The sequence below is a fragment of the Psittacula echo genome (assembly GCF_963264785.1).
Source record: "Psittacula echo genome assembly, chromosome: 9".
Taxonomy (NCBI): Eukaryota; Metazoa; Chordata; class Aves; order Psittaciformes; family Psittacidae; genus Psittacula; species Psittacula echo.
Genome location: NC_137745.1, coordinates 3,935,066 through 3,961,340, shown reverse-complemented (window position 1 = coordinate 3,961,340; position 26,275 = coordinate 3,935,066). Strand labels below are relative to the sequence as shown.

The 26,275-nt window shown below is 38.8% G+C and overlaps 1 protein-coding gene across 1 annotated transcript in view; it reads right to left on the bottom strand.

Moving 5' to 3' along the window:
- The window catches only part of SYN2 (synapsin II), a gene marked incomplete at both ends in the record, with an annotated part of 176,368 nt that overhangs the window by 87,511 nt on the left and 62,582 nt on the right, over positions 1–26,275 (bottom strand). Inside the window, 4 exons of the mRNA XM_080625308.1 lie at positions 2,259–2,348; positions 16,512–16,668; positions 20,528–20,619; positions 23,090–23,147. Of these exons, the coding sequence (XP_080481434.1) occupies positions 2,259–2,348; positions 16,512–16,668; positions 20,528–20,619; positions 23,090–23,147 (397 nt within the window). The remainder of the gene's footprint in view (positions 1–2,258; positions 2,349–16,511; positions 16,669–20,527; positions 20,620–23,089; positions 23,148–26,275) is intronic.

The following is a 26,275-nucleotide window of genomic DNA, read 5'->3' as shown; positions in this document are numbered from 1 at the left end:
ACTCTTGATACCCAGATCATCTTATAGCCCATTCTAGAACTTGGAATAAAATGCTAGCTTGTACCATGTTGCCTGATTGTTTTTTCAAGCCATGAAGTTCCAAATAATTTCTTTAGAAGGCAAAGACGAATGAGTTTCATCCCAATCAGCTACTGCAGCCCATCTAAACCACGTATGGCGCAACCAACACCAACGTGCATTCATTTTCTTCAGATTAACATTCATTACATAGAAATATGTAAGTAAAGATACTCAACTGTAGAGAATAGTAACATTTAGGAGTTCAAACAAAAGACAAACAGCTTATCAATTCAGACATCAATAAGGAATGTAGAGGAACAAGGGGAAGAGGGAGAAACCCACTCAAATAGTTGTTATACTCTTAAGCAAAATAAGCCTTATAAACACATGCACGTATTTCTTGTTTGTGGTCTATTACTGAATCTGAATTCAGTTGTTCCAGACAGCAGATTGCAACTGCATGGGTAGACACTATGTAAAAATTAAAAGCTAACACATTAATCCTTGTCCCCACATTATAGGATATTTTCTGTGTTTCTAATGTACTGCAATTTAGCACTGCATAAAAAAGGCTTGCTTTTTCAGTAAGATTCTAGAACCACTGAATATCTCAAGCTGGAAAGAACCCATAAGGATCATTGAGTCCAACTGCCTGCTCCTTGCAAGGCCACCTAAAACTAAACCATATGACTACGATCATCATCCCAAACTCCTTGAACTCTGACAGGCTTGGTGCTATGACCATGTCTCTGGAGAGCCTGAATAATAGCTGATAAAATAATGAAGAATGAACAATAAATTATGCACAGGAAATGATACACCAGCTTTAACCTTGGGCATTCTTAGGAAAATAGAGAGGTATAAAACTTATTACCATTTTAAAAAGCATCTTTCAAAATATGAGATGTGGTTCTGCTTCTCCACCTGTTATGAGTAAATCCCTAAGGCATTAAACACCTCCTTTGCATAGAAAAACCCCACACCAAACAAACTAAAACCAAACAAATTTTATAAAGCTGTGTATTTTCATGACAAATCCATCAACAAAAAAGCCCTGAGATGATGTCTGGGGCAACATTCAGACCTGATGTTCCACATCAGCACCATTCCCATTTGGCTCTACAAAACTTCTGTGTAGCAAATTTACTGAACACACCACTGTGGTGAAAGCTCTTTGCAGAAGTGTCATATGTGACAGGAGAAGTGGAAACATCTGTGAGCCAACAGTCCAAAGAAACCAGAGAGAACTGGGAAAGCAGTATGAAGAGCCATCCCAACGCTCTTGCAGTACATGAAAAAACACAGAGGAACTGCACCATACTGTGTTTACCACCAAAAGATGAGACAGTCGTGGGAGGAAGGAGACTTCAGAAGAAATCTTAGTCAGCTGCTGTCACCGAGGCTTATCTTAGATGCCACCTATGATAACGAAGTGCTAGCCAGATTCTCAAGGCAGACACACAGCAATTACAGCTTGAGGACCTTACATAAACAGCTATCTAGCATATTTGTCACGACCTTGCACTGGTACTTGAGTCACAGCTGGGTGACATATGCTGAATGGATTATAGTCTAAAAATAATTGATGCTTCTCTCCTAGCCTATTCAATCAGCAAATAGCCTCCCTCCAGTTTCTCACAGTGCTGAAAGTATTTCCTCTAGAAAAATAAACTCAGGAAAGACTTTTTGTTCAGAAACCATAAGGAAAGTAAAACCAAAATGTCTGCAGCATAAGTCAGGTCATGAGGAAAGGTTCTAAGTGTTACTTTTATGAATGCACTTACGTCTGTGAAGGACTGGAAATCAATGTCAACTCAGGTACATGAAGACCACAGATCATAACCACCCTGATTTCAGATGAGTTCAAAGTTCTACACTGACAGGCACACAGCCCTATGTATCATCTACAAAGATAATGACTTTGGACATATAATGAAGGACTAGATTGAAAACAAACCATAAAAGTAACTCTTGCACATTAATAGTTCTTCAATGTCATTATAAGTATTTAAGCTCTTTAAGATCTGAAGTTTGTTAGCTGGAAAATGAATACCTTAACATCTGAAAATCTACCAGTTAACCATCACAATGCTTTCAAGTGGTCACCCAGCTCATCCCTCTGAAAGCTTCCCAAATGGCTTTTAAAATAGACAGTAAGTGGGGAAAATGAATTGTGTGTTTACAGTTCCTGTTCTACAGAGAAAGTAAGCAAATTTAGTATTGGTGGCTGCACCTACCATTTCCTTGTGATTTGGATAGAAGGTTTGCTCAATTAAAGGGAACTTCTCTGGACCCAAAGTTTTGTAGACAGACACCAGCTGGGCAAACTGTAAAATAAAGCAAAACAGAACAAAAAGCTTAGCAAAGAAACCACATTCAACCAAAATGATCTCATCCTCATCAAAATGATCTCATCTTAAACCACAACATAGTAATTTTGCTTCTTGTCTTCTGCATTTCATAAACCCAGCAAATTCACAGGAACGGTCAACACTTGTTCTCTCCTCCTCTGTCATGTGCACACCTTTTCAAACCATCCAAGCTTCATAAACAGCCCCACAAAGAAAAAACCTCTAAGAGTTAAGCTTTCACATGTGCAGAAAATGAAATACACTGGGATGCACTTTTCAGATATCCTGTCTGTATGTTTGAAGCTGATTTTGTGGTAATAAAATCATTGTAATTTTGCATTTTCTATCATCTTTAATCTAAAGATCAGACACAATTGGTCACGCTTGGTACTTCACAGACACTAAAACACCCTTCTGCAAAGGGAAAAGCAGTAGCTGTGCTATATGGAACAAGTCAGGTGAAGGACAAACCAGAGAAGTTTGATTCCCTAGGCTCTAGCCATGGTTATTCTTCCAAAATCAACAAAGATGCTGGTAATTTAAACAGCTATGTGTTTTTGCTATTTCTATTAATGTTTTCTTTCAGTCTTTCTTCTCCAAGATATTCAGTCTACCTATATGCTAGACTGTCATAACCTAATGCAGAAAGCAAGACAGCATTTAAGCACAACAAGACACAGAGTTCTTTATTAAACAGAAACGTATTTGGGGGCTGTTCTTTCTCTTGAGTGAACAGATCAACTCTCCTGTTGTAACAGTTCAAAAACCAAATCACTCTTGAGAACCAGGCTTGGCAAGCGAGGTTTCTAGGGAGCAAAGACAGCTCTGGCAGTCAGAAGACCACTATTGTTTCAAGCCTCCAAAGCTCTGGCTTGTACATGCCTGTGATGTGTTTCATTGTCATGATGCCAACATGAGACATAAACAACTTAGTGCAACAGTGTGAATAGTGGGGTTTGCTGGTTACAAGCAGGAAAAAAGCAAAGAACAATGGAACTCTGTAATGCAGTTAGATAACATACCTAATATATATTATATATATTTATATTATATATTATAATATAATACTCTAATGCAACTGAGAGTGCAAGGAGAATAAAAACTGTCTAAAGGGAAGAAAACGATGAAAGTTTTGCATCACATTTCCAGATGGCACAGAAAATTTGTTTAACTTTGTGGTGTTTACTCGGGGTTGGTAAAACACATATTTAGATTTTGAAGTCCAGTGGAAAATACCTTAATGATGAGTAGTTTTCACCAAAGCCTTAAGAAATTCTAGCTGGATAGTGTGCTGTACAAAACTAACCCCAAGCAAAGGAAATATTATCACAGCTACCAAAATAAGGTGGTTTGTGAATAGGAATCCTGACAACTTACTATTTATTTCTGTTCTTATCCAAGATCCAAATTCAAAATTTCATAAGTGTCCACTGAACACATAATTTTTGCCAAACAATTGTTAAGCTAAAATAAATCTATTTGCCTATCTTAAAGTAAAAACCTTAAAAAAAATACATCAGATGACTGCATTTCCTGGGATTCTTCCCTTATTTTCTTTTCCAGTTTCACTGAAAGCAAGCAAAACAAACTGACACTACTTATAGGTCTTGCAGTACTCACTGGAGAGGCAAGAGAGCCAAGATAATTGAGATTAATACTAGCAAAAGTTTGTTTCCTTAAACTAAAATCATATTAACCACAGAGAGTACATGTATAACACACTAAAGTACACTCCCACTTAGTAAATAAGCTATTAAAGAGCACGGAAGAAAAGTAGGTTTAAATTTCCTGATGAAGAAGAGAGGAATAACACAGCAAGGTTTATCCTTTGCCCCTGCTGGGACACTGCTTCACCTCTGCAGCTACAGTTTTAGGGATCTCTTGTCAAACTTTTCTCCCCCCAGAAAAAGCAATCTGATAAATGCAACCCAAATTCACCCAACCAGACCACTTGTGGAAATCCTGCTGTACCTGGACAGACTGGAGGCTACACAGTGCTTACAAACAGGCTGAGTACAGCAGAGCAGATTGTCTGCTTTTCTATCTAAACTGGGTTTAGAGGGCTGCTGGAAACTACACTAACAAAATTGATTTGATATTTCATAGACTTTTTAATTCATAAAGAAACCAAAGCAGACCATATAGACCATATTAATGCTTTGCCTTGATTACAGTTCATTAGAGTTTATAAAATTCTTCCCCGGGCAAAAGCATAATCTTTTTATAGTATAAATTACTCAATTATTACCTAATCCAATGGTGACTGTTTTCAGATGTGAGATGCTCATGAAACAGAGAATACTGGTAGAGACACTCCATATTTAAATACTTCATACGGATGCCAAAACCTCTGGGAGATTGAACAATTATCTAACAAAAAGAAACTCATAGGGCTCAGTATTCCAGCAGGAATCTTTTCAACATCTTAAGAGAAAACAAAATGGAAAAAAGTACTTTTAACTCTTATATATTTACTTGCTGAATTTACTTCTTAGTTCCAAATTTTGCATCTTATTTTCAGCTCAAAGAGAGATATTCTTAGGCACATCTGTTTATGGTTTTCAGATAGGTTTTTTTTAAAGGAAAATAGTGGGATTTTGTATCATTCTTTGGAATGTTAGCTCTTCTCTGTTCTACTAGGCATTAAAAGCCTTCACATCTAGGCCCATGGACTGTTCCTGTATCAAAGAACAGGAGGGCACCAGCTATACTTCTTCTCCAACAAAGTACAATAGAGATAAGAAATACTTAGTCAAAAAGACACTTATTCCCTTTGATTTCACATAAAAGCTTTATGGGGTTTCATCACAGTAAGAATAGAACTCTATAGATGTGACTGCATAGACTCTACTGTAACCAAACAGCACGCAGTTATGGAAATCACTTTGCTAACTTCATAAAGATCTGAATAATGACTTTGCTTATTACTTGAGATGAGTTAAAATTGTGCATAATTACATGCATGTCATCCCCAAATACTCAGTTTCTCCTGAACAAACTGCACAAGCATTCTCCTCAAAGATAATTAGATATGAGATTTAAAATTAATCACTCCAGATGGTGCTTTGTGTTACCTTTAATTCCAGCAAGCTTCTCATCTTTCTTGCCAGAGTGAAGGATACATACCATTGACCATTCCTGTGGGGAATTTCCTGGTATGTAAAGTAAGATTTTCATGGAATGAACTACTTCACCATTGTCTGCAGTTGTTCACTATTAGGGAAGTACCACTGAGCTGTGTAACCTTTTGTGTCTGAGATTTCCCTTTTTTGTGAGTATTCGTTACCTGTCCTCTTTACGAGTTAAGGCTTGCTTCTATTGACAGTGGAAGAACTCCAACCGGCCATCTAATACTTCATGGTAACAACTATAATGATCATAAAATTCTCTGGATGGTCTGGTTCACCAAAGCAGAGAAGCTGGTACTCTCTAGCACTGAAGAAACAATAAAACTTTGATGGGTGAACACTTTTTGAATCCCTTTGTCATTACAAAAATAGCACTTTTAGCTGAGATTTAACTTATCTTTGCCTGCTGTAAGGTGTGGGCACATCTGAGGAATGAAGACATTCCATGCAATACCAGTTTACTTCTGGATTTCTGTATATAAAATTGCCTTTTACCAAATGTATTAAATGTGTACCAGTGATTGTGGCTGAAATTACTAAAATAAGATTTCTAAGTTTCTAATATGATCTCAATATCCAGTACGGCTGCAAGCTTGCTTTGAACATGTGTTACTTCAAAGCAGGTGACACAAAACAATTTAAAGATTGGGTTCTTACGCTGCTCCTGACAGAGTCAAAGTTTCATCCTACTGTATACTGAAATAATTCCTTTGTAAGACTAAGAATTGATGGAAGACAGCTTTCCATGGAAATGCTGCAGAGATTCCTAATATTCCTCTGTGAACTGCACACCACAGGAAATTATGCCTGAATATATATTTTATATATATATATATATATATCATGACATGTGAGCATGGATGAGGGCCTCAGCAACTGGGTTTTCCCTTTCAGCCTCTGTGGACAACAGATTGAGAGACAGACACTGTCGACCCTTCAGAGGGAGAAGAAATTCAGCAGTTGTGTGGAAGGGGCCAGGAGGGTACATTGGACACGTCCTCTGTAGGAGCCAATTTCACCAAGACTTTTCCCCACGCCTGTGTTTTAAACACGTTTTGTGTTTGGCTTTGTGGGGTTTTTCATTTGTTTTATTTCAAATGACTATATATGGACAGTATCTGTGCTATTATCCTTATGCTATTCATGTGCCGCTTTGTTGCCGCTGGCCTACATTTCTTCTACTATGCTTTAGTAAACATTAAATACTTTCCCAGAAGGCTGAGTACATACACATTTGATTTGCTCTTTGATACCCAATACAAGGATCAAGGGGAACAGACTCCTGACTAGCTTACACACTACTTTCTGCCAGCAGGAGCTGACTGACAACTTAATGAAAGCATTCAAACTTTCAAAGTCAATGCAAAGTTTGCCATACAACTGAGCAATGAAACTGTCTACAGATCAGTTTGGGCACATGAATAGAATCCAGAAGAGATGGGAACTGACAAAAGAACTTGATGTTCCTCCAGTAGTTTTCCAGTACTACAATGCAAAGCCAAAGGCAACACGGTTTGACTGTGAATGGAAAGATAACTTATATGGACCCTGTGTCGTAATTCAAGTTGTAGTTTCCTAACACAGATGAGTTGACTCCCTATCCCTTGTGCAGCCCAGCCTCACATGAGAACATGGTGAGGATCTCTGCCTCTCCAAACTGAGCTGCTCTCCCCCACTACATCTTTAGTCAAATCCTGCTGCTTTACTCACCAACTCTGGGACTAGCAGCACCTCTTCCTTCCACCCCTGACTGCAGCTGATGTTTCTTCACCTTCTTTACCTCCAGCTCCCTCCTCACCCTCTGCCATGCTTGTCTGCACCTACTGAGACAAGGCTACTCAGCCTGTGTGGGTTGTGCTGACTCTTCCCAGAACTGTTTGGGCTGCCTGCTCCATGTTCCCCAGGATTCCCAAAGGCATTTGTTTGACTCCTGCAGCTCCCCTGCAGCCTGTGCTGCCTCTGAGAGGCACATCTCTCCAATTAGCAATCACTGCTGTAATTAACCACTGGAATAATTTCACATCAGAATTACATCTGTATACAAACCATTATGAATTTCAACAGGATTCAAAAAATAAAGCTTTAAATAAAAACCTCATGCCCTTGGAAGCACTGCAAGCAGAACTCTTGCTTACAAACTACCAGAGTGCATCCGGGAGAGAGGAAACAGTTTAATACAACAGTTAGAAAAGCTGGATTTAAAAAAAATAACCAAAACCAACAGAAAACTAGAAGACGGTCAGAGTCAGACACACAAAAGCAGTCCCTCTTGGCTTGCAAAGTTGGGTAGCAAGGCACCTGGCAATGAGAAACACCTTGGCTAATGAGGCAGTGACAAAATGTATAAACAAGTGAGGAAACTGAGATTTAAAGAAGATATGTGGATTAAAAAGAAGGAAAAGCAGCTGATGAGCATAAAAGGTAGAAGACAGGCAAGACATGTTTGTTCCAAACAAATATGCAAAACTAAGTACTGTGAGGCTGAGACCAAGAGGCCTTCTGGAACTTTTTATTTCAGAATGAGAAGTTACAGAGGGAAAAAAAATTAGTTTATGGAACTGAGTCACCGAAATAAAAGCTACAGGGGCTCCTTCTTGGGTGCACTTGGCAGCAATGAGAATGTGCAGCTTATTCCATTAGGATGGGAACATGGAGTTCAGCATCTCGCCCAAGGAAACATTTCTGCACCTGGTAATTTTAATGGTACTTGGGCAAGTGCATAAGCACTTCTCAAAAGGGTTTGGGGCTCACCACAGCAGAAAGATTTTATTGCCTTGTGGGATTTTTTTTGGAGATAGTAACATCCTGAGACTTTCCAGCTAAAATAAGGTTTATAAAAGTACTTAATTCAATGAGACTTCATGGTACACGAAGAAATCTACCTTTTAATGCAAACTGTATGTTTACAGATAGAGCCCTTCCATATTCATTGTTAAGGAGTCTTGTAGTTCATTACCTTTTGTGCAGGTATTCAGATGTGTATGTAGGAAGTTATCTTCAGGGAAAAAAGCATTATTTATGTATTTAGCCACTGAAGTAAAAAGTAAAGCCCATTTTTATATTGCTAAAATACATTTTTTTCCTTTGTCTTAAATTGCACATAGATGCAATCATGTGCATCTGCGACTTTGCCCACAGAATTCAAACTCAGTCAAATCAGGCTTCTTACATACACGGACGTTCCTCTCCTGAGATCCTGCCCTCATTTCAGCAAGATAATGGTGTTTTGAATTTCAATTCAGTAGCAGAACCAGCACATAATTCAAAGGATATGAATGACAGCTTTATACTCCTGGTTTTCAGATTAATCTTACAGCCTTTATTTAAATAAAGTTTCTTTCAGTAAAAGCTAAGAAATGGTTAAAAGTCTGTTGCAATCTTCTGCCATTAGAACCACTCAATGCACTGAAAGTCTGTAACAGACATCAAAAGCTCCCAGGGCTGCTCTTCAGTGCAGGGAAGAGAAGGGCAAAGTGGCAACAACCTACCACAGCATTCAAGAAGGCAATACAAAAATCTGAGTTGACTTTTGCATTCAATTAGTCTCATGGCAGTAAATGCTGGTCAAAGCAATATATATATATTTAGTTTATCTATAAAGTATTTAATAGTTCAAGATTGATGAACATAGAGCGTAAGAATTACTTGTATGGAACAGAAAAAACAAAACATCATACTGAGGTATATTCATTACTCAAGGGTCTCCACCTTTTTCAAGGAATTTCAAGTGAGTTTACATACACAGGATCATTAAGAGAGTCTATAATATTCCCTTTCTGTTTTAAGAACAGATCAAACTCAATATGGCTCTATAAAGAGGTGCAATCTTACAAGATTGGTTGAAACCACAAGGAAGTTCAGTAATGGCTCTAGGTTTTGTCTAATGAAATACGTAAAACTATAGCTACTGACTTAACAGACAGGTCCTAACATTTCTAACATTTCTGATGTTAACAGACGTTAAATCTGAAAGTCTCTAAAGGTCTTCCCTATCTGAGTTGAAGCCAGATTGCAGGTATGCTTTCTTCAACCTTGACCTTCAAAAAGATCTCCTCTGGCATACAGAGAAGCGAGTAATCAGCCAAATTCTACCCCGTTGTTCAATATTAATGTACAAATCTTAGTTTTGGAAATGAGCACAGAATTTTCTTATGGTGCAATAAAAATTTCTAATATCTTTCTCTAAGAGACATGGAATAGCATTGAGATGTCTCATAGATTTACAGCAAATAGGTTTTCCAAAGACTTTCCTTCTTGTACACATTCATTTCATTTGTTATTCATTCTCCAGAAGATACTTTGACACAGTATTGAAACTCATCTGTGTGGCTGTGCCTGCCTATTAGCATAGCTTCAATAATTTGTGTCAACAGGAAGCTGGAATGAACAGAGCTCATTTCTTTCACACACTTCTCCCTGCAGAGTGCCTACAAGTTCCCTGCCAGTGTCTCAGTCTGTTGCTCAAGATTATTAAGTATAGCTTGAGGGGGAAAAAGCACGACAGTGCAACTTCTAACAACAACACATGAAGGAAGAGAAAACAAGGTAGGGGAGAGTACTCAATACCATCAGAAAGCAACAGACTGCAGCTAAAACAGAAAGAAAGGTAAGAGCAGAGAAATGAAACCTTCAGTAAGAGTAGGAAGATGAAGATAGCTAAATGGAAAATCATCTGCAAAAAAACCAGAGCAAACTACAACACACGAAGGCACAGAATGATGTAAGCTTGGCAAAAGCAGCAAAGAGGAAAATGTCAACAAACTTGCAAAAATGCATTTGGCTGTCCTCTCCCAAAGCCTAGAGAAACAAACAGAACTGCGACATCTCCAACACTACCAAGTTTACCAAAGGGAAAAGCCATGACCAGCCTTCCCTCGGAATAATCGTAGACAAGAAAGCAAACAAGTTTTGGCATAACAAAGTGTTCTATGGCATTTCTCTTACACTTAAACCCCTTAATAACAATAAATTCCTACAATGAAGAAGACAAAGTCCCAGTGAGCTTTTGAAGATGTTTCAGTGCAAGATGGGTTCACATCTGGGGCTCTATATCAGGATCTTTCATCTGTCTCTACATTCATACAGGTGTCTCTGTTTTCTGGGTCTCATTTCCACTCTGCCAGCTTCTGATTAGAAAACAGTTCCTGGTGGTTTTCCTTTATTTCCCACATTACTGAAACGATGTATCAGTTTGTCATTAGACCAACAGAGTGTACATCCCATGAGGCCAAGCCTGCTCTGCACCCAGCTTTCCATCCATGCAGTGACAGACATCCCTTCCCCAGGTGGTACAGCCGTCTGTAGCTTGACACACTACCCTACATCCCCTCCTTGATTACATCAAGCCAGTAAAGCTAAATACAGACTTTTCCACAAGCGTGGCAGCACCTAATTGAGGTCACTACTCACAAATGATTTTGTAGACCTGTTATTATGCTGTAGATTGTGCCACTGCCTTCACCAGAGTAAATGCGCAATTAGTGTCTCCTTAAAGCCTTCTAAACCAGTCACTGTTATGTAGCCTCCCAAGGCACACTAACAAGAGAAGAGATTTGAAGCCAGCTGCAGATGCTGCTAGGTAAAGCTACTATCATGGAATTGGATGGAATCCAGTGGAATGGATTTTACGAGAGTTTTCTTTCTCTTCAGTCATATGCATTTGGTCTACAAAACTACGGCAATTCTGTGATCTCTGCAGTGTTGAAAGGCTTATCACTATCCGTAGCATAGATATATAAAATAGCAATCCAGACCGTATTGTCTGTAATTAGTACGTCACAGTCCAGATTTAACTGCAATAGTGTTCTACCTATAGCAGTCATGGACCTTGAACTGTGTGGTCACTGCTAAGTCAGAGTCTGCATCTTTAGTATGCTCCCATTAACTCTACCTCACCACAATTCCACTTACTAGCAGTGCTGTACACAGTATGGGTGAAGAGCTAATAACCTGTGGTATTCCAACACCTGCCACCAGAGTCTGCAACTGAAGCTAAAATCAAGATCAGGGTTCAACTGACGTAAAGACTTAAGCATGCTAATTCCACAGAGATCTTACTAGGAAGCATGAAAAAGGATGCACAGGGCAGGAGAAACGTTTTGGAAATTCAACCCAATACACTGGAAAAACATGGAATTTTTTTTTATGTATTTTCCCAGTCTGCCTCATAAGTTGGGATTTCACCCACTGCTGCAAGCACTGTCCTTATCACATCTTCCAGTTACTTCTGGAATTACCTCCCTCTCCACAATTACTTCCCTTCCCTACATCATTTGCTATAGGAAAGTTTACATCCACCTTCTAAGCCTCAGCTAAGGAATATCTCATTTATTTCTTGAATTACCTTTTCTAAAGGAAAACAGAGATAATAAAGTATCTAGATTGTAACTTTAAACAATACCAGCTCATAACTTTGGGTAAGTAATTATGCTCTTTTTTCTTTTTACTATTATAAAACTTTTATAAGCGCTTTACACCAGGTTCTACAGACCATTTTAGACATGAGTCAAATTATGAGTCACAAATCCAACAAGGAAAGTGTAAGTTTTTTCCTCACTTTAACTTGCTGCAACTATAAATTAAACTAGGGAACATTCTTGGCTCATTTGAAAGGGCTAAGTCATGCACAAGACTATCACTTTGCAACACGACAATGCAATGAAATGTTCCAATGTGGTAAGACAAGGCATGAGCCTTAAAACTGTTACTCCGCAGCTCTGCATGCACTCATGGATAAAGAACTTAGTCTGTCTTTATAAAAGTCATGCTTTCCCCCTAGGTAAGAAGCTTTCTGACGTTCTTACCGGTGTGTAAGTGAAACTCTTCTCACAAACCACGACCATGATTTTTTTCCACAAGGAAGGTGCTAAGTATTATCAGAGAAGTGAAATAACAGGAGTCCAGTAATAATCCCAAACATTAGCATATTTCAGCAGGCAAACATCTCACCAACACACTCATTTCAGTATTTTCGTTGCCATGGTTGCTGGCTTCCCAACTTTTCAAAGGGTTATTCAGTGCTTTGAACTTTAGACATGCATTCGAAGGAACTAGGTATGTCCTGACACTGGAAAATACAAGCTTTAAGACTTGTATTCAGGAATGTTTAGTGTGTTCCTGGCAATCTTCCACCTTTCAATAAAATACCTCAGATCAAATACAAATTGTTTATTGGCAAAGGCCTAGAAGCCCACACTTGCCTGCAGGCACAGGACAGCAAGAGTTCTGATGAAAAACTAAGGGCAGGTGCTTCAGCTGCTAACACAGAGTGTGAATCTGCCCTCAGGGTTGAGAAGAGATGCTGTGCATCCAGAGCTCTATATTCTAAAGAAACGCAAAAACCTGATACTCTGAACAGCAGTAACTTAAAAACCAAAGAACTTATATGTTGGATTCTAACTCTCATTTTATTCTTTCCTGACTTCCCCTCCTAGCAATTCTATCCTATTCCTGATTTTACCCTGCGGTAAATAAGAGCAACTGCCCATGACTAATTCAATCATTTTTCATCCCTTAAAGGCACATTCCACTGGATACCCTATTTCTTTTAATACTGTTATAGAAATTGCTATTCACTTCTGCCACTCAAATTTTACCTACAGGAAAGTGAATACATTTCTCAGAAATAGCTTTGATACAACCATCAGGTCACCCATGTTAAGAAAGGGATTATCCAGAAAGGCATCCTTTACATACAGTGAAGACAGGGGGCTGATCGATGGCAAGTCCAAGCACATGCTTGCAAACCTGACAGGGACACTCAGGGCTGCTGAACATGCTCCCTGACAACCTGACATAAGCTGTACTTTATGAAAAGATACAGATAGGTATGAAGTGGAACCTAACTTTGCTTTTGAAATGACTGTTAAAGCAACAAATAATATAAATTGAAACGGGAACTGGAGTGTATTTTATTATTTAAGCTACGATGAAAAAGGAATTTAAATGAAAGGAGTCTTTACTGAAAACATACAACTGCAGTTTCAGCAAATCAGTTCTGTACGTAACAGATGACCCTGGCAGGTGATTCAATTCCTTTAATCAGGGCTGTAAATGTTGAGCAGATTTCTGATCAAAGAACTTGCAGAATAATTCTGCTAGGGTTTCTTTTCTAGTTACAGTTTAAGTAAGCATATATCAGTTAAGCTTAAATAGGTGTCATTTTAGCAGTGGAGAACACTGCTTGAGTCACTGGCCTGAAGTACATCTAGGAGCATAGTATGAGCATCGGTAGTTCTTATGCTTACTGCTTCCATGCAGCAACAGATTGAGAAGAGCACCCCAAGGCATCCAAAACTAGACCACAGTTTGCAGCAGGGATTGCACAGAGGCAGGGTAGCCTGTATGAGTTAGGTGTAATCAAGCAAGTTAGAAGAGAACATTAGCAAAACCAACAGTTCCTGGGTTCTGCTGCATTATTTGAATATTCATGACATTGGCTGAATCAAAGGATCAACAGATTTTTATCCTCAGAGTATTTCTGGCATGGGTTGAAACAGGTTTTCAAGACATCTTGCCGTGCTTAGTGATGAAGATTTCATGATGCTCTGGGATGAGCATGGCTGTCTCTGCACCTCCCACTACCACAAAGAACAGAAGTCAGGATATTCCAAGTTAAATGCCCAAACAAATCCCCTTGTGTTTGTGCAGATACTCTTTTTGTACTCAAATTAAAAGTCCACACTCCTAAGTAGGATCCAGCTAAAGTACAGCATCATCACACATTCAGAATGGGAACCAATCTCACCCTTACAGGCTTAGCTTATGGTCACAAGTAGTTAAAACCCAGAATTGAAGCCACTGGTGGAGCAAAGAACAATCATATTCACAGCAGGAGTGTTGCCTGCTCGGCCTCACTGTTCATGGACTTGCAGGCAGGGTATGTAGGCTCCAGTCCTGCTCTGTTACACACCTTAATGAAACAGCTTCAGGGAACTACAGGAAAAAGATGAAGGAATCTAGTTTTAAGCATGTCACCTGTTTGACCCTACAGTTTCTCTAGAGCAGTCATTTCTGAGAGGAAAACCTAAAAGGGATGAACCAGACTCCTGCTGAGGCTGTGCAAATTTTGAGTATTCCGAAGAACACCCATTTTGGCTGCCAAATGTAGAAGTGCAAGGTAGGAAATCTCAAAGGGAAAAATATCATTCTTCTCTATGTTCAAACAAAATAAGATCAACTGAAAAATATTTTCATTTCACTCATTTCTTGGCTGAGACAAACTACAGAAATTTCAGCCAAAATGAGAATTTTTGCAAAAACCAAAGATACAGATTCTTCTGGCAATTCAGAGGGCAGTCATTTCATCATGAACTGTGGTGTCATGGAATGGGTTGGGTTGGAAGGGATGTTAAAGCTCACCCAGTTCCAACCCCTGCCACGGGCAGGGACACCTTCCACTAGAGCAGCTTGCTCCAAGCCCCTGTGTCCAACCTGGCCTTGAACAGTGCCAGGGATGGGGCAGCCACAGCTTCTCTGGGCACCCTGTGCCAGCGCCTCAGCACCCTCACACCCTTGGAAAAGCTCTACCATAATTCAAGACTATTTTAAAATTACTATAATTCTAAATTCAAATAAGACCTTATAAGCATACTACTTCATTATTTGTGAGGTATATTATGTGGAACAAGAAAAAGACATGAAGCATGAATTAATTCTTCCACACATAAATTCATATTTGCTTTTGCTGGGTCTTCCACCTGTTTTAGTAAATATTCCTATAACTTCCACTTATTCCCAGTTAGAAGAGTGAAAAATCAGCACAGAAATTCTATGTGAAACAAGACCAGTGGCAAGAAAGAGCTATCTTGATCAGTTTGGTGGAAGAAGAGCCATTACTCTAATGCCACCACAGGAATATTACAAGGAGGAATTATTCATTTTCTTTTTACTGCATCCTTCTTGCATATCAATGCCACTGTTATTGCTCCACCACCCAGCTTTACTGTATACAATGAATCAAAGGAGTAAGAAATGCCCCACAGCACAGAAATGCTATGCATTAAAATCATGGATTCAGCAATGTACAATATGTATTCTCAGAAGTTATAAACATTCAATCAAATATTTATGCCCCATTGTAGTTTACATAAGCATATAATAAAATTAGCTGGAAGAAATATACGTTAAAGTCTGCTAACGTTTTTTTGGAGGGGTTTTAATAATAAATGTGAAAAAAAAATCTTCAAGGCAATGAGAAGTATTACAGTAAAGCTTCCCTTTGGTATGAGAAGTACTGACAACTGTAATGATGTTCTTTTCTTACCTCAACAACAGAGGAAAAAATGATGAAGCTTTGTCCCTTCATAACAAGTGGTATTCTCTGAAGTTTCATTAGCTCTTGGACAACTGAATACATGTATTACAGGAACAGCACTGCACCATTCATCATCATCTTTCTTAGCACTACATTTTACCTCGCTGCTACTAATGTTTAGCTCTCTATGAAGCAAGATCACTGAATTCTACCTCCATCATTACAAAGCACGTAATGAAAAACTGAATTGGCTTCTGCAGTAAAACTGATAAACATCAGTGATTCTCCAGTGTACTCATCACTCTAGGTGTAGCAGAAAAGACCAACTCCTAACCCCATATGCACAAGGTTATGAAAAGAGCTTTTAAATGAGGAAACTAATAGCTCAAGATTTCCTTGCTAAGGCATAGCCCCAAATGTTTCACAGGCACGCGGAAAACACTGGCCAAAGTCTGGTTGAATTAAGTTCAAAACCACAAATATGAAAAATATTCTCAGCTTGCTTTTCCCAAGTTGTGAACAAACACTCTCCTCACTTCAGTGTGTACGTTAGCAGAGGGCAGGCTTGCCTTTAGCTTCCTCATTTAGTACACTATTTGTACTACAAACATTTTTTTCTCTGTCTCCACACTGCCTACGCTGCTCTGCTAAGTACCTTTGCAGTTTGATACTTCAGTGTTCACAAAAGGGACCTAAACAAGCAAAAAAAAAGTCACCAACTGCTTTTGCACCAGGAGAACTTGGTGCGTGACTTACCACCCATGGTTTGTCACAGAAGTTGTAGATGGACTCCAAGGAGTTGACGCTGGGGATGCCAGCATACTGCATCCCAATGATCAGGTTACGGAAGTCTTCATTTTCTGCCATGCTGAATGAATGCTGTCGAACCAGGACAAAATCAGGCCTGAAGGACCTAGCAGGAAAAAAAGATATATTGCTAACGGTCAATGATCAAATGTTTTTTTCCTTTAAGAGCCCAGTCTTTAAAGGGAAAATGTCTAGCTGATGGATCCATTTAGCTGATGGATAGAGAAGTACTAAAAGAACACTCAAAACAAAGGTAAATGCTAAGAGATTGAAAGAGTTATTATGGCTTTATGAAAATCCGTACTGTATCATTTCTCAGCCACTGTCCAGAAAACATGAGGATCCAGTCAATAATGTGACTCCATTCAGAGCAGAGAGAGATTATTACAACTTTCCAGGTTGTCTTCCAACTGAAAGATAAATCACACATATAAACTCTGAGTATGTACTTAGTTTATGTACACTGGTTCCTGAGCAATGACAATCAAAACCAAAGGCGGCAAATGTCTCTGCCAGGAACTTCAGCTTCTTGGGAATAACTGTTTTCACAACTATTATCAGACTTTTTAAAAGACAGTAGAAGATGAAGCAACCCCATTGCCTCCAAAAGGCACTGGAGATAATCACAATCCAAGTCCTGATCAATACACTTGTCAAAATGAATTCTTAAAATTAAAACTGAGCTTTTTTGTTTTCCTTTTCTCTCTTGTACCTAATCAGAATTTCCCCTGTTGCAGCCTGCGTGGCTTACTGTCCTATCACCATGCACCTTTAAGGACAGTCTGACACCATTTTCACCTTACTCAAACCCTGACATTTAGTTACTGAAGAAGTTTATAAAACAGAGAAGATATAATGCAACTGGAGAGAGCCACCAGTACAGGGCAATTTGCTCCTACTCTTGCCTGTTGAAAGATTCTCCGCTGGTGGAAAAACACTGACTAGCTTGAAGCTATTGACCTCCTGAAAGACGCATAACTGTAGGGTAAATTAAATTAGTGTGGTAAATCAGTGTAATTATTTACATGCCCTGACTAAATAGAAGCTGTACGCTGGAGTGCAAAATTCCAAAGATTACGAAGGCATTCCAAAATCTCACTCTAGTAAAACAAAACAAAACCAAAATGATTAAAATTCACACTGAAATTGCCTTAGCAGTTTTGAGATTCCAGCCTGAAGGCAGTAGTCAAAGCAGATTAGCTGGAGCTTTAACCAGGCTTTCAATTGTAATGCAGGGTTTGGCAAAAGCAACACGCTAAAGGTTTGCTGTCAAGAGTCATTACAACAGCACTGTAGAGTAGTGACCACAACTCAAGAACCGTAGCCTTTAAACAAGTTCCCAAAACCATGTTTGTAGCATAGGTCTTAGAATGTGTGATCTAGGTTTCAGGGTGGTGTGCCAAGTGTTTGACACAAGGCAACTCAACTGAGGAGCACAGCAAGACTATAATCCTTAGAGGACTAATAATGCCTTCATCAGAATTGCAGACCACTTGGTGCAAGAAGAGATCGCCTCTGTCACTTCAAGCAGTGCTCAGGGGATTGACTATTCATCATCTCAAAGCCAGCTCTGTGTTTTTCAGTAAAAGAACAGGAAGTGGCCATTAAAATACCAATTTAATGAAACAATTGGGGAATTGAGGGAATATACTTTATAAAAAAACCCAACAACACTAAAAGAATGTATTTTGTTTTGCACAATCTCCTCAAAGGAACATGACACGTTTACGTAACTGTTCTAGACATGTTATTACTGCTGGACACAATGACTCTGTGCAGAAGAATGTCATGAGAGCGATGTTAATCCTGGCTTAAGCATTTGTCAGATCCCAAATCGCAGCATTATGTAACAGAAGGTATCATCTTCCATGGATTGATTTTCATTCACAAAAATGAAACAAGCAGGTGCCCGTTTCACTTTTCCTCCTAAACTAAGACAGTAAAATTCTGTCACTGAGATGTCAATGATTTTGCTAACTAATACTTTACTCATAGATCTATGATACAAGGTCACAGTGGGCCTCAGATTAGTAACACAAGAAATTTCATCTCAATAGTCAGTGTTTATGCCTTTTTAGTAATAGGCTCATAGTCCATATTCAATATGAACTTTGATACCAGCAGAACCAGCAGTTTCTCCCAACTCTCTTGACAGCCGAGACAGACAGAACCAAAAGATCAGGACACACATCCTATTGTCTAACTCACGTTTAATGCTGGTTTTCAAATAAAGCTTCTTATCAGCTGAACATGGAAAGTAATATCCACCAGTAACTGCATTCCTTAGTGACAGAAGGAGCACATCTCAGGCTTCAGACAACTAACTTCAAAAACCAACCAGGCTTAAAGCAACATAAAGACCAGCACCTATCTGAAGCTACAGAACAATTACGAAAAATCCTGTGTTTCAAAAACATTCTGTATCTCCAGGTAAATTACTGCAGAAACAGAGAACTGCATCATGTCTGCATCTCCTTCTCCCAGCAGGTCCACCTATGCATAGACTGGAGTGAAATTTATAAACTTCAGGTAGTCCTATTCTGTTAAATTACCTATGAAACTAATAAAATGGTAAGATTCTTTGTCATCTCATTATCAGAGCCCTCTGATGACACAGGATTTCTTTGTTTGTTCACATAAGCAGTAGTTTCACCAAGTTCTCATAAACTGCAAACACACATCTTTCTAGATGCCGTTTTCTGGAGGTTCCCAACTCCCATTAAGTATTGGCATGTTTTGATGCTAACTTAGCCTCACTATTTTTGTTCTGTTTGGAAAACTCTCTCCAGAAAAGCCACTAAGGAGCAGAGATCAAGGTTTCCTGGCTCCAAAATTTCTATGTCCAGATGAAAACACAAACACCAAAACAACCCCAAAACCCCTAAAAAAATGAAATCTCTTATTCTTCTAAAGAAATAATCTTGTCGATTTGGCATACGTGGTTGTTGGATTAAGCTGCAGTAATTTCTAGAACCCACAAGGGATTAAGCACTTGTGAGTTTTAAAGCATAAAGTAAACTGATTTCAATGGGGTTACTTTTTTTGTTTACGTGAATGAGTAGAAACTTCCTAATCTCTTATTTGGCCAGATGTTGTGCAAAAGCAGGAGGATACAAGCCATGCTGTATGCTGCCCAGCTCCCTGGACTCCTGCCTAAAGAGAAACATAAGCAGTAAACTAGCAGATCTCTGTTAGTGGCTTGATCTACCCTTTTAAATGCAATTGCTCAGCTGAACAACAGCTACACTTAACTCACCCTTAACTTCACTGGCCAAAATAGAAATAATTCTCCCAGATTAGATATACGACTGCCTGAAATGATTTTGCTGCTACTTACTTAAGCTTTTACTTTGCCCAGTCATACTCCTGTTTTCTCCCCTTGCATTTACAAGGCTTTTGATGTCCTCACTGAAGAAAAAAAAAAAAAAAGGGCAAAATTACCCTGCCTTCAATTGGAATAATCCTTTTTGGACAATCTTACTGGGAAATTTCAGGCTTTTAAACTGAAATCTTTCAAACAGATGGTGATATTCCAGTAACTATCCTATGAGAAGTACTACAACTTGGCCTGTTTCAACAGAAACTATTCAATGTTGGAAATGAATGCTGCTCATTTGGAACAGTCTGGCATGTACAAAATCACCAAGATTGCTGTTATCCTGCAGCAAAGATAAACCTCAATCAATAACCCTAACTCCCCATCATGTATTCTTTATACCAGACTTTATTCCCTTCTCAAGCAAATCCACCTTTGATGTGATCAATAAGGCAGGTTTCCTCCCTGTCACAAACAGGACTTACTGCACCGATCAGATATTCTATTTCCCACTTTTCATGCCAGTGACCAAGGAGTGCTGCATCAGTCAGAATCCATATTGCACATCCAGTGAAAATCATCAGTACCTTTTACATGCACACTTTATCATTGCAATGCTTTTGCTGTCTCTCGGTTTAGCTTTTCTTACCTGACAACTTTAGTGCCATTTCGAAATACTTGGATATCTACTGCATAATTGCCATCAGCATGGGCTATCAAGTTGATCTCTGAAAATTCTGCCTGTGAAAAGAAGATTCACATTAGTCAGTCTGGGTTATTTTACTTGTTATTTTCCTAAATCTCTTCCTTTAAGTATTAGTATCTGAAGTGCTGATAATATGCATTTGGAATATCATGAGCATCAAGAGGATATTAATCCAACAGTATTTGCCACATCTGACACATCACATTTGAACGAATTCTAATCAAAGAAAACAGAAACTAAAAAAGCCTTTTATGAAAAAGGACTGTGGGAAGGTAGCAAGTGCATCTACTCCTTCATATTGCAGGCAAGTGTAGAGATTGTATTTTTGCTTTGTATGGGGTTATCAAAGAGATAAACCCAGACTCAACAAACACCTAGCGTTTTGAAGAGAACAGTACAAAACCAACATTAATATGTGATAAAGAGAACATTTTCTTACAGCATTTTGTGTCTCTTCATACGCATCACCCTTTTTGTTTCCTTTATATGCATTTATCCCTTTTAAAAGATCTGGTGCCAATGAACAACTGACTCACAAGTAAAGAACTTTTTCAAAGTATCTTCTCACACTGGAAATGTGAAATTTAAAGGGAATTACTTCCATACTCTGAATCTACAGTTATTTGAAAGGAAAGGACAGGATGTTTTTCATTTATCCACAGTCTTTCATCAGCTTAGACTCTCAAGGCACTTTACAATAACTTTACACAGCTGAAAAATTGAAATGCAGCCAAGTGTCTTCTAGTGGATAAATAAAAGCGTCTTTGCTATCCTGGACACTAACACAGAATAGTGTCAGAATTCTCATTAGTCTTCGCTTGAAAAATGGCATCACTGAAAGTCTTGTGAAGTAAATCTGTGTCAGGCTTTCAGAATTTAGTGTTCAGTTAAGGCAAGTGCTGACTACTCTGTCCGCTGTTCCAACCCAAGAGCTTACGGATGTGCTTGTGTTCAAGCATGGAGATCTCTTCATTAAATTCCATACACTCAAATACTTTCTAGGACAAGCCTTGCAACATTTTAAACAAAGGGGCAGTTTTAAGATTATGGCAAAATCAGTACAAATGACAAGAGATTGAGTTATTTGTGTAAGTGTTGACAATGGTAAAGGATCGTTTAAAAAGGTATTTAATGCGAGACTGACAACTGATCTCCCCAGTTACTAACTCATATTAAACAGTGATTCACAGTATAGATTTTGTAGTTTAAAAACCTAGTACATGAAAATATTGTAGGTTAAGATAGGTTGCTGTAAAATTAAAACAATGCTCTCCAGTAATAGCAGAACACTAAAGTAGTTGTAAATATCTATTTGTAGATGATTGTCACAATGCTGATGTTACCAAGTGACAAGTAGGGCTCAGAAGCTTTCAATCTCTTACTGAGTGAAGGTAGTTCTGCTGCTACAAGAGACTATAATGAAGGAAATTCCAGGCTTACACAGACCCTTTCTCAATACTAAAGAGACAGTGTGTATGATGTCAGCCACAGGGTCTGATGTAGGTGTGAATGGCATTTGGGGACAAAACAGCTTGTCTTCTTTTTCCTGTCTCTCCCTCAGTACTCTTGAAGATCCCTGGCAAAGCTTTCCATGTTTCCAAGCCAAGAACATCAGCAGATATTCAACGGTGTAAAGAATGGAGCAAAGTTAGATGCTGTACTATTACAGTGAATTTAGATAAGCTGAATCCACTCAGCTAGTGACCATTTATCTCACTTTTTGAAATCTCAATGACAAAACAATTGAGTTCATCTACTGAAGCTTCTTGATAGTGGCATCTATTTCTAGAATTCAAGACTGAAGAACAGTAAGGACTTATTCACTTCCCTTTTCAGTTACCTAGCTGAAATAAACCAGTCATAATTCTAATGCACCCTGAATTATAGCCCCACATTTACTCAGTGCTTTTTTAAGAGAGCATGCTAGCAGTGCAACCAGGGAGTATGTATATTCTTAAGAGAAGGAATTAGTGATGTGGAAGTGCAACCTCTAGTTATGGAGTGTCTGGGACATCCACAGTCTCTAAGCAATAACTTCTGAACGCAACATGTTTTTAATGTTGTGCCAATTATGGTCAGAATCCTCTAAAAATAGCCCACATTGGGCACCAAGGGACTGATACGGTTTAACCCCAGCAGCCGCTGAGCCCCGTGCAGCCCCTTGCTCACTCCTGCTGGTGGAATGGGGGAGAGGATCAGAAGGACGAAAGTGAGAAAACTCTCAGGCTGAGATAAATACAGTTTAATATGTAAAGCAAAAGCCATGCACACAAGCAAAGCAAACCAATGGATTCATTCCCTGCTTCCCATCACAACCCTCTGTTACCAACACCCCGTACTGCCACCTTCACCACTAAACCATGTCTTCAAGTGACACATTTAAAACCGCAGAATCATCTACACTTCTTTTAAATACCTCCAGGAAAGTATGTACTTCTACACATACATGTAGTTGTACAAATACACAAATATGAAAGTAACATTCAGGTTAAGTCATTTAGTTACCTGTTCAACCTTTATGTCATATTCTCCATGGACCTTTTTTCCACGAAAAGCCTTGGCCCTGCACGAAAAAAGGGAGAGAGAAAATCAAGGATATATGTATCTGTTATCAGCAGCTACACAAACACTTCTGGTATGGCCTTCAGTGTCTTAGAATTACATGAGTGCTAATGAAATAGACCAGCTACACATAGAGAGTTCTCTTTCCTTTGATGTCCTTGTATCATTAACATCACATGTTGTGATAAAAAGCCTAACGTTATTTTCAACATTGAACTGTATACTAAAGGATACTGAAACACATATTTCACAATTAGTTACCACTATAAAATAAGCACCCCTAAAAAGACGCAATCTTGCTCTTGTTAAAGTCAGTGGAAATTCGTTTCCATGGGAACAACTTCCTAACATCCACTCATGTTAACCTTTACCCTGTCATGTGTTCAGAAAAAACTTTTACTGGAAGCACAATGCTCAGAAACTTTATCTTCTTTTTAAAGAAAATATCAGAGGTCCTGGAGATTGCTGTCACCAAATCTGTACCTGATTTACTAAGTCAGTGTTTCTTTTTCTAGACCGTAACTTCAGACAATGTAATTAATCTGAACGAGAGTTCATGAGTAATTCTTATGTACCAGGGATGGCTGCGATGTAACAGAACAGAATTCACTGATCCAATCTCCAAGGCCTAACGAGCAGACATTATTCTAGGAATACAAGCTGTATACCTTAGGCAGCACGTATCTGCTTTGAACCAAATGGGGATTAAGAGAACTACCCTAACACTCCAAAGTTGGGAAAGGGATATGGTTATCAGCCTCCCAACACCTTCTTTGCTCAAGCCAAAGCTTAGAGTACCTTCCCTGCGTTTATTACATGTAAGCAACAACTTGTTGTGCAACCCAAAACCAGACTACTACAGGACACCTTCAGTGTTGAAAAACATAACTTTGTCCATTTTCAAAATCTGACAAAATGCTAATAAGCTAAACTAAATCTATGTCATCAGTGATGTGTATTACACATCAAAACAATCCATCATTGCTTTTGGAAAATCCCACTGAGACAGTGAACAGTTTCTCCACTGATTTCAGCAGCAGAAGAACCAACCTTTAAAATAATCAACTGAAAACACTGCTTTTGGCAATGCATTTCTTAAGGGTATCTTAGGTATTAATGGATACTGGACGGTAGAAAGCAAAGAAAGAGGTTTTACTGAAATGGCATAGTAAATACGGCCAAACAATAAATTCTGTACAAACACACAACTGGTAAGAAAACAACAATGAAGAAAGCATTTGCATTACTGGTTTACACTGTTTTCTTGCAATAAATACACATCCATCAGTTTCCTATACAAGGTGAATACTCAGCATAATGTTATCAAATGTTTTTGACAATAACAGAAGTTAAATATACTGTACCACAAGTCTAACTTAAAGAACTATTATTAAGCACTTATTTTTCTTTCCAAATCTGGTTTGAAATTCCATATGGGGAATATGAAAATTATCTCAAAAACTTTGAAGATGTATAGACATGGCTTAAGTTTATAATGCTGTCTATGTTGTAGCATCAGCCGAACTCGGAAGCCCAAGGACAGCTGTACTGTGAGAGGTCCACCAAAGCCAGACCAGAGGGGAAGGTCTTAAAAGATAACATCACATCTGCCTCAGGAGAAAAGCAACCACTCAGTAACAATGGACAACTGAAATGGCTCTTTGAAAGATTAATATTGACCACTTGGAAAAATATTGAAAGCTCCAATTCTGATCCCCAGGAATTTAACAGTAATGTTATTGTTTAATTTTACTGGGAACAGGACGAGCTCCTAGATTTGATTTCTGATGCAGCAACAGGTGAGGGAAATGCATTACTGGATGTCACAGAACACAAGTTTAATTTAAGTAGAATTATGTCTGCTACATAATAGAATCATTGTGGTGGTGAAGCTGTCTCTTGAACACTGCAAAATAAGCTGAGAGTAACACCCTGTTTCTTCAAAGCTGAAGAGTAACTTGAGCATATGCAGGGATTAACCCTCCCACAATGCTGCCCCTACTTCGAGAGAGGAAATACACCCAGGGAACCACAGCAAGCCAAAGAGAGGCTCTTCTGTTCTTCAGCATGAAGGCCATTGCACCTATTGGAATGTGCTTGCAACATTAGTTAATCATTATTCAGTGAGATGCTATTTCTTTAAACTCAGTCTTTCTACTTCAACATCATTTAGATGAGGCAACCTTTAAACAACTAAACTCTGGCACGATTCACATTTCAACAAATGACTTCAGCTTTGAAAATAAACAGTAGAGTACTGAAGTGAAGCAATCTGGGGCTTGAAAACAAATGTCACCTTTAATCATTTTAAAAGCCTTTATTTCAAAGTAGCTTTAACCAACAACCTTTATAAAAATGTACTGGACTCAAAAATCCTCCAAATGTTGATCCACAAACTCGAAGAACTGGTACCCTTGTCTCACAGCAGAGAGTCATGACTCGGTCATAGAATAGGGCCTTTCAGAACAAACTCTAAGAAGTTCTTCACACGAGTTTCTGTGAAACAGAACCTAGGTCTCATTTATTTACTATACGTAGTAGGAAAATACTGTCATGCCCTGCTTGAGTCATTTCCCATTTGCAATAGAAGTGTGCAATCGTATCAAAGCATTTATTACACACTTACTATTTTGTTTACTGAGGGAAGACAGGGAACAAAATTCTTTGGTGCTGTTTATTTACAGGCTTCCACTGAACTGTAGCTTCAAATTCCCGTTACAATCGATTACTCCTCCCAGTAATGAGCATGGAATACCTGCATGTTGACTCTCCCTAGAAAGGAAGCAATGCTTCCAAGGCAGGGCCTGCGGGCAAGGCCTTTGAGAAGAGCGTGAGGATAGCTGTCAGCAGGAGTAAAGTCAACAAAACCACCCAATTCTAGTCACATTTGGCTGCTCACTGTGGATAGTTTCTTGCATTGTATGTAGGGAAGAAAAGACAGCGGTACCTTCATTTACCTGAAACCCACCATGCAAACAGTCGCTTTCCAAAGCCTGAATGCGGAGAAGCCAGACAGCTGCTAACAAATGCCACCTATTGGAGTTACTGGTGTGACCTCTTGTAAGGCAGGATCTTTTCAAAGTATGAAACATTTATGCATTTCTTCCTTCACAACTCATTTTCTGGATA